This window comes from Zea mays, chromosome 9 (genome assembly GCF_902167145.1).
Source record: "Zea mays cultivar B73 chromosome 9, Zm-B73-REFERENCE-NAM-5.0, whole genome shotgun sequence".
Classification (NCBI taxonomy): domain Eukaryota; kingdom Viridiplantae; phylum Streptophyta; class Magnoliopsida; order Poales; family Poaceae; genus Zea; species Zea mays.
Genome location: NC_050104.1, coordinates 127,652,136 through 127,661,980, shown reverse-complemented (window position 1 = coordinate 127,661,980; position 9,845 = coordinate 127,652,136). Strand labels below are relative to the sequence as shown.

General features: G+C 42.9%; 1 protein-coding gene across 1 annotated transcript; it reads left to right on the top strand.

Moving 5' to 3' along the window:
* The first annotated feature begins 7,737 nt into the window (after positions 1-7,737).
* LOC103639030 (putative protein phosphatase 2C 24) lies at positions 7,738-8,931 on the top strand. Its single transcript, XM_008661811.2, has one exon. The coding sequence runs from the start codon at positions 7,749-7,751 to the stop codon at positions 8,745-8,747; it is 999 nt and encodes a 332-aa protein (XP_008660033.1). The 5' UTR covers positions 7,738-7,748; the 3' UTR covers positions 8,748-8,931.
* The last annotated feature ends 914 nt before the right edge of the window (positions 8,932-9,845 follow it).

Sequence of the window (9,845 nt, the reverse complement as noted above, 5' to 3'; positions counted from 1 at the left end):
CTTGCGACTGGACTGTGATTCTGAAAGAGTTCTGCTCTTGTGCCAAGTGACAGGAGTTCTCCCCTACTTAACCTTTCGCGGAAGGGAAGCTGAAGGAGAAGGGTCTCGCATGCAGCAGTTCAAGAGACGGGCAACTGAAAGGTTTAACCCAGAGTTAAAACTCCCGCGGTTAATGAGTGCTAAAAATTAACACAACCACACCACGCCCGCTCGCCGCCTGCCTGCCTGCGTCACCACGCCCGGCCGGCGGCGGCGGCGCGCGCGCGTGTGGCACGCCCTTGATCGTTTCTTGACTTCTCAAATTAAGTGGAATAATTCCCACCATATAAGTCAAGCCAACGACCCTTGGAATTCTAATATGTTACTATTGGTATTGTCCACGATTACACACCATAGAGTTTATTGATTAAATGGGCCAAGCCCATAAAAGATCCAACAATCCCCACCAAACTCTAGGGTTTGTAATGATGAAGTATCAGAATCACAATCCTTTGATATACCAGTGTTTTGATGGAGACTGTTAAGTTGAACATTCATCTAGAATAGGAGTTTCACCCATTCACAACTGAGCAATGGACTAAGCCTTGAATTGACAGTTTTGTGCGAAATGAGATTCGCTCAAATCCTTTGCTGATACTAGGCTGCAAAAGGGCATGCTCGCTGTTTAGAAGCATATAAGTCACACTTCAGTGCCTTTCATGAGTATTTAGGGATTACCCAAGTCCCATAAACTGTGACCAGCAGTCTGACTCATATAGGTGTATTCCTCAGAAGATGTTCTGTAGGACAACATCTCACCTTTATAAGACTCTTGGAATACATTAAGGTAAATACCATCCTGCCTTACAAATAGGAAATATGTGGATCAGAAATGAGTTAAGGAAGGGATCTTTCCTCACAACCTACTCCTAGCTTGTTTCCCCACTCTACTTCACGGGATCTCCGATCACATAGAGTAGGTTACCGCTATAGTAGATTTCACATGGGTCTCATACCCATTTCTCTCGATGCACTTTCTATCACATTGCGTGACAGACCCTTAGTGAATTGATCTACCAGATTATTCGATGTGTGGACATAATCCACTGTTATAACTCTAGAGTTTTTCAGCTTTCTGACAGATTTTAATCTTCTCTTAACATGCCTTGTAGACTTCATGTTATTCCTAGAACTGTTAACCTTTGTAATCACCGTTTGGTTGTCACAGTTCATGGAAATAGCAGGTATCAGTTTTTCAACTACCGGTAAATCCAATAGGAAATCACGGAGCCACTCAGCCTCAGCCCCAGCAGTGTCTAATGCTGCGAGTTCTGCTTCCATTGTAGACTTTGTTAAGATAGTCTGCTTGCAAGACTTCCAGGAAACAGCGTCACCTCCAAACAGAAACACATATTCGCTTGTGGCATAAAGCTCATCAGCATTAAAAATCCAGTTGGCATCACAATAGCCTTCCAGCACTTTTGGGTTTCTAGTATAATGAATATCGTATGTCATAGTACCTTTCAAATACCGCAACACTCTCTCAAGAGCACGCCAGCGATCATCTCCTGGTTTTGACACAAACCGACTCAGCTTACTCACAGCATATGAGATGTCCGGTCTTGTTGCACTTGCAAGGTACATGAGCGAGCCAATGATCTAGAAGTATGTCAATTGATCCCTTGCTATCCTCCGATTCTTTCTCAATAGCATGCTAGGGTCATAAGGTGTTGGAGCAGGATCACAGTCACTAAAACCAAAGCGACTCAATACCTTTTCCACATAATAAGATTGCAACAAAGTTACCCCACCATCACCTTCTCTAACAAGCTTGATGTTTAGAATGACATCAACTTCTCCCAAATCTTTCATTTTGAAATTGCTCGATAGAAGATTTTTAACTTCCTCCATCACATCGAGATTTGATCCAAAGATCAAGATGTCATCAACATAAAGGCACAGCATAACAGACTCACCCCCACCATACCGATAATATACACACATGTCAACTTCATTTACAGCAAAACCAGTAGCTGTAAGAGTATTATCAAATTTTTCATGCCATTGCTTAGGTGCTTGTTTTAGGCCATACAATGATTATCAACCTGCACACCTTGTTCTCTTGACCATCCGCAATGAACCCTTCTGGCTGATTCATGTAGATCTCCTCATCCAACTCTCCATTTAGGAAAGTTGTCTTTGTAGGATTACAGGGAGGCTACGCTAGCGCAAAACAAAATTTTCAACCCCATAAAACCAAGAACTACTGCGGTTATAGGTCATGGAATTACCACTAGACGCGTAGAGCAGCGGAAGACGTCTCGATGTAGACGAACGTGTCGAGCAGTGCCGTGCAGTCGTCGGCGTCCTTCACGTCCTCGCACGGTTCGTCCTAGTGCTCCAGATGCAGCACCTCCGAGGTATCCACACGTACAGGGAGGAAGCGCCGCGTACCGAACTGCTAGGTTCGCGACGGCAGCTTGGCGAGGGCGAGAGGCGAGCAGCTACTCATTTGCTGGTGGCGAATTAGGGTTATCCTAACCGCGCGCCCGCCCCTCATTATATAGGCGTTATGGTGGGCTTCTGACACCGAGGCCCATCAGTAACCCTAAAGCCTAGTCTAATTTCGGATCTAATCCGAGTTAGGCTTCCTTCCCCTTAAGTGTGTGACCCTATAGCTTCACGTACAAATAGACATAGCCCGAGTACTCTTACTTGGCCCAATAATTGACAGCGGCCTCTAGCAAGACATGTCAACTCCTATGCGCACGTAAAGATTATATCAGACGAACCATTGCAACATTACGTACATGTTGTTCCCTTTGTCTCACGATATTTGGTCTGGCTCTAAGCTGACCTCTCTTTCTCGATACTGTGAATTGGAATCCTTTCAATGGTTAACTCTTAACCCTAGCACGACCATGCATTTCTTGATCCAATCACTCGAGGGGCCCAGAGATATCTCTCTCACAAAGAGAGGGACAAATTCCATCTTGACTGACCATGCCTCAAAGCATGCTTCCTGACAAACCCAAAGCTACCTTTATAACTACCCAGTTACGGAATAACGTTTGATAGTCCCTAAGTAAGTCAATTCACATCTTGAGAACATGCGACAATCTCAGGTCTAAGGATACAATATTCATGTTGCAAAAAGAGAACTATATTACAATATCTCACGTTGGGTCCGTCCAGCCTCATGTCATACATGCGCCCACATTATTAGTTTAACATCTCCATGTTCATGACTTGTGAAATGTAGTCATCAACTAATACATGTGCTAGTCATCGACTCTGACTAGGGACATCATTTAGAATAACCATATAAGTAAAGAATCTCACAAACAATTCACATAATTGCTAATCAATACAAGGTGCCTTCCATGGATATTCAATTAAGCAATATATATATCATGGATACAAAGAAATATGCTCATCTCTATGATTATCTCTAGGGCATATTTCTAACAGTCTTAACATCCATCTGATGAATGATAAGATCATAAGAGGCTGCCACAGCTATTAATGTGCGAATTGTAGTCAATCGAGCAATTGGTGAGTAGGTATCAAAGAAATCTTCACCCTCTTTTTGGGTATATCCTTTGGCCATAAGCCTTGCCTTATACCTTTCGATTGTACCATCAGGCCTAAGCTTTTTCTTGAAGATCCATTTGCAGCCTATAGATTGACAACCATAAGGACGGTCAACGACCTCCCAAGTTCCATTAGACATAATAGATTCCATCTCACTCCTTACTGCTTCTTTCCATAAGTCAGCATCAGGAGAGGAATATGCCTCACTAATGGTAGTTGGTGTGTCTTCCACAAGGTACACTATAAAGTCATTACCAAAGGATTTTGCAACCCTCTGTCTCTTGCACTTTCGAGTGATTATAGTGTCATCCTCCTCAGGGATGTGTACGTGAGGATCCTCAGCATGATCTATAGAAATAGACAGTTCGTGCTCATGGAGAATTATAGTCTCATGACTTGTATCACTAGGTGTATTATTCATGGGAAACTCATTCTCAAAAAATGTTGCGTCTCTTGATTCCATGATAGTATCAACATACATATCAGGCACATCAGATTTTATAATTAAGAACCTATACCCAGTGCTGTGAAAAGAGTACCCAAGAAATATACAATCAACAGTTTTAGGCCCAAGTTTACGTTTTTTGTTGATTGACACATTCACTTTAGCCAAGCAACCCCAAGTGCGCAAATATGAGAGATTTAATCTTCTCTTTTCCCATTCCTCAAATGGTGTGATCTCTTTGTTCTTTGTTGGAACTCTATTCAGGACATGACACACCGTCAAAATCGCCTCACCCCACCATGCCTTGGATAACCCCGCTGTACTCAACATGGCATTCACCAAATCTGTTAGAGTGCGGTTTTTCCTTTCAGCAATCCCATTGGATTGTGGTGAGAATGGCGGTGTCCTCTCATGAATAATACCATGTTCCATGCAAAACTCATCGAAAACATTAGAGAAATATTCTCCACCTCGATCGGACCTTAACCGTTTTATTTTTCTCCCAAGTTGGTTCTCAACTTCAGCTTTATAGGTCTTAAAATAATTAAACGCTTCATCTTTTGTTTTTACGAGATACACATAGCAAAATTTGGTGGAGTCATCTATAAAAGTGAGAAAGTATCTTTTATCACCTTTTGTCAAAATTCCATTCATCTCGCACAGATCAGAATAAACAAGTTCTAGAGGTGTCAAATTCGTCGCCTCAGCAGCCTTGTGAGGCTTGCGAGGTTGTTTTGATCCACACATGGCACTTAGACTTTTTGACCAAGTTAAATTTAGGAATTAGATTTAGATTTGCTAACCGCATAAGATAGCCAAAGCTTGCATGACAAAAACGTGAATGCCATAAATCTGACTCATCAGAAAAATTAACAGAATTCACCATTTTATTACAAACATCATGCAGTGATAAGCGGAACAAGCCTCCGCAGTCATATCCTTTACCAACAAAAGTACCATGTTTTGACACAACACATTTATTTGACTCAATAACAACTTTGTACCCATCTCGACATAGCATAGAAGCACTAACGAGATTCTTCTTGATAGAGGGCACATGTTGCACGCTCTTCAATGCCACCGTCTTTCCCGAAGTAAACTTCAGAATGACCATACCAACACCAAGAACATGAGCACGCGACACAATTCCCATTAACAAGGCGCCAAACCTCCCGACCTGGTAGGAAGAGAACATAGAGACATCAGCACACACATGAATGTTTGCACCACTATCCATCCACCACTCAGGTGAATTACAAACTGAAAGAACAAATGGTAAAGAATTACAATACCCAGATGTTCCATCTCCAGTTTCAGTGGTTACAATATTAGCTGATTTCTTGTCTTGTGTGAACTTGCGATCAGGGCACTCTCTAGCCCAATGTTGACCACTGCCACAAACAAAGCATCCTCACTTTCCCTTGTTGTTGTTGTTCTTCTTTTTAAACTGTGTTGTTTGAACAGGTTTATTTGTGTTCTCTTGTTTGTTCTGGTTTTTCTTCTTGATAAACTTGCGGAAGTTTCTCTTTTGCACCATATTAGCAGTGGAGGTCTCAATACCTTTTCCATTGTCCTTTGTTCTAGCCCTTTCCTCAACATCAAGAGTACCAATGAGCTCTTCCACATTGAACTCTTGTCTCTTATGTTTGAGAGAGGTAGCAAAGTCCTTCCAAGAAGGTGGTAACTTGGTGATTATACCGCCAGCCACAAACTTGTTAGGCAAAGGACAAGGAAAAAGCTCAAGTTCCTTAGCTAGTGTCTGAAACTCATGAGCCTGTTCTACTACAGATCGGTTCTCAACCATCTTGTAGTCATACTGCTGCTCCATGAGATACAGCTCGCTACCAGCGTTAGTTACTCTAAACTTTCCAACAAGTGCATCCCACATTTCTTTCCCTATAGGAAGGATGATATAGCTTTTCTGGAATTTTGTATCAAGTGCGCTAATTACTGCTCCTCAAAAGAGGTTGTCTTCAGCCTTAAACTTAGCCTCATCCTCAGGAGGTAAGTTTCCAGGCTTGCCCTCAGCAGCATGATAACAACACATTGCAGTAAGCCACAATTCCATCTTAGCTTTCTAAATCAAGAAGTTTTTACCATCAAAAGGATCAGGCTTTAACACGGCAGCAAAACCTCTGACAGAAAAATGCCTAACATTAGATTTTTGGATTGTTAGAATTATAAGCATTTTCCATATCATTTTAATTCCATAAATTAACATTATGGTGATGACATATAAAAGATAATTAATCATAGAAATCATGATGTCAAATATATCCATAACAATATGGAACATGAGAATATAAAACATTTGAATCATATAAATATAATAAGCATATAAACATGGTACATGCAACATGATAGAACAACAGAAAATAAATAGATAGCAATATAAACAGCATGACTGTAAAATTAAAATAAACAGGTATGGTATATTAATAGCATGAACAGACATCAGAAAAGTCATGATATAATATGACAGAACAGTTTGGATAAATTCATGGCTACATATGAAACAACAGAGATGACCATATGAAACATATATAATCTACAGAACATAAAACAATAAGTAGATGAATTGATCATACCCTCTCATGCGCTCCGAGGATCATGATCCTTGTCCAACTTCTCTTGTCATCCGTACGAGATGAAGACGCCAGGAGGAAGAAGATGTTTACTAGAAGGATGTTCGGGCGGTCGCGTAGACGCTCCCCAAAAACCTAATTGCCGATTACCCGTGCAAGGTCTCGATCGGCAAGGGCTTCGGAGGTACCTGCCCTCTCGCTTCTCTGTGTCGTAGAGATACGAGATGGAAATACCCACTCTTGCGGCTGGACTGTGATTCTGAAAGAGTTTTGCTCTCGTGCTAAGTGATAGGAGTTCTCCCCTACTTAACCTTTCGCGGAAGGGAAGCTGAAGGAGAAGGGTCTCGCATGCAGCAGTTCAAGAGACGGGCAACTGAAAGGTTTAACCCGGAGTTGAAACTCCCGCGGTTAATGAGTGCTAAAAATTAACACAACCACACCACGCCCGCTCGCCGCCTCGCCACGTCACGCCACGCCATTGGAATAATTCCCACCATATAAGTCAAGCTAACGACCCTTAGAATTCCAATATAGTACTATTGATATTGTCCACAATTACACACCATAGAGTTTATTAATTAAATGAGACAAGCCCATAAAAGATCCAACACTTGATGCACTACACACGACATAACTGGTGCTTTAAATGTGTAGAGAAATGGTATGGATATTATTTACTCGTATTCAAATTCAATCCGTCTAAAATGCCTAATATCCGATCTGTATCTGAACTTGAGTTCGGACATTTAATATCTGGTCTGTATCTTATTTGTATTTGTAGTATTCGTATAATCAAAAGATGTATATTTAAGTTATAGATATCTATTCAAATCTTATTCAACACAACTTCATCTGAATCTAAGGAAAAAATATTAATATCCGTCCGATTGCATACCTGTGGAAGCCCCGGTCGCTGTCACGCACCGGGGGTATCATCGCAAAGCTTGGACGCCCGTGACCGTAACGTTCGTCAGTCGTCGTGATCCCCTGATCGGCACTCTGACTCCTAAACGAGATCCCGCCAACATCGGCCGACTCTGAGGCGAGAACGTTACGTTCCATACCTCCATCCATCCAGGCTATATATAAAAGGCGAGCCCAATGGTCCTTGGTGCCAGCGTTCTCGAGGATATTTAGGGGTGGATATGGATGCACTGTGGTGGTCATGGCAACTAGCGAATATGACGAGAGCCATGGAGACGTTACAGCAGATCCAAGAAACCCTAGCGGAGATCAATGAACGAACACCCCACGTGAGCATCTCAAGGTTCGTCGCCTCCGTTTTGGTCGAGTGGCTGCAGACCGAATACGCGACGTCGGAGCGGAAGAGCGGTGACGCCGCCGGTCACGAACGCGACGCGGAGCCGTCTGGCGCGCGGCCGGGCGCTCCCACCCTGCAGATGGACTGGGCGGCATGCGTCGTCCCTCTGCACGGCGAGGACGCGCACTTCGGGCACGCCGAGGCCGGCGTCGTCGGCGTCGCGGACGGTGTCGGCGGGTACCGGGACCGTGGCGTGGACGCCGGCGCGTTCGCACGAGCTCTCATGGCGAACGCTCTGGCGTCGGCGGAGCGGGTGGCCAAGGCCAGCAGGAAAGTCCGCTGCGGCCTTTGCCCCAAGAAGGAGCTGGAGCGGGCGCACAAGAAAGCGGCCGCGGACGAGACGCCAGGGGCGTCCACGGCTGTCATCCTGTCGCTCCACGGCACGGCGCTCGCGTGGGCGTACATTGGCGACAGCGCCTTCGCCGTCCTCCGAGGCGGCAAGATCATCTGCCGTTCGGAGCAGCAGCAGCGCCGCTTCAACCAGCCGTACCAGCTGAGCTCCGAGGGTAGTGGTGGCAGCCTCGACGAGGCGAAGGTCGGCAGCATGCCGACGGTGATGCACGGCGACGTCGTAGTTGTCGCGACGGACGGGCTGTTCGACAACATGCACGACTGGCAGCTCGAGCGCGCCGTGCGGATGGGCACCTGCCTGGGCTTCTCTCCCAAGAACATGGCAGACATCGTCGCGGGCATCGCTTACGGGATATCCAAGGACAATCTGGCACGCACGCCGTTCGGGATCGGATACTTGGAGGGACATGGGGAGGTATGGCATGGCGGAAAGAAGGACGACATCACGGTCATCGTCGCGTATATTGTCTGATTTTTTTAGGGGTTGCGCTTGATTTTGGACGCTGGCAAAATAATGTCCTTGACGCGCTCCAAGAAATGAGGAAAGTTTTAGTTCAGTTCCAATGATGCGTTGCTACACATGGCCCATCAAAATTTAGGGCTTGTTTAGAAGTAAAGTAGTATTTTTTTTATAATTTATAGGTGATACCCCGATTTATAAGAATACCATTATTGTATATAAGATTGGTTGTATTAATTAAAAAAAACTATGTTTTCGAAGTGTACAATCTGCTGCGGCCGCCTTTTTTCAAAGTGCACAAGTGTCTGATGAATGTATCCTGTTTTTGGAGCGTGCTAGTGTTGGTCCAAAAATTCCGACTCATATTCCTAACACTGTAGAGATGTAGGGTTTTTTTATTTGTGGAGGCAGATGTGAGTAGGGATGAAAATGGAAACAGTAATTTTCGGATACCGGGAATCATTTTCGAAGTTTTACCGAAATTTAGGTCTAAACGAAAACGAAAACTTTTACAAAAAATACGGAAATGGAATCAGTAGAAAAAATCGGAAACGGAAACGGTTTGAACTTTTTTTGACTGTTTATGAAAATTACCGTTCTTATTCGGTATTTTACCATCGGTAATAAATTCAGTATTTTTTCAGAAAAATATTAAATCTAAACTGACATTTATAAATTCATAATAAATTCATCTTAACTTAAAAAAATATGAAACTAATTTTATTATTTTCCTAAAATCAAGATATATCTAGTAGTATATAGTTTAGAATTGTTTGAAACATTTATAAATCTTATTTATGTTTTCTTACCTGTTATTACTCTCGATACATATATTCATAATTTACACGATAACTTAAGAAGAACCAAGAGGACACTAATTATATTGACTATACCAAGTAGTAGGAATACAAATAGAATGCAAGTGTCATATCACATGCACATTTTGATTCTACTTTATTTAAATACATAATAATGATTTTATTATTGTATACTTCTTACCTTATATATTTACTAGGTACATGCTCGTACGTTGCCACGGGATTTAAAAATTAGTATAAAATATAGACATAGAGCTTAGTTGATGTTTGATTGTAGTGAACAATGCAGCCA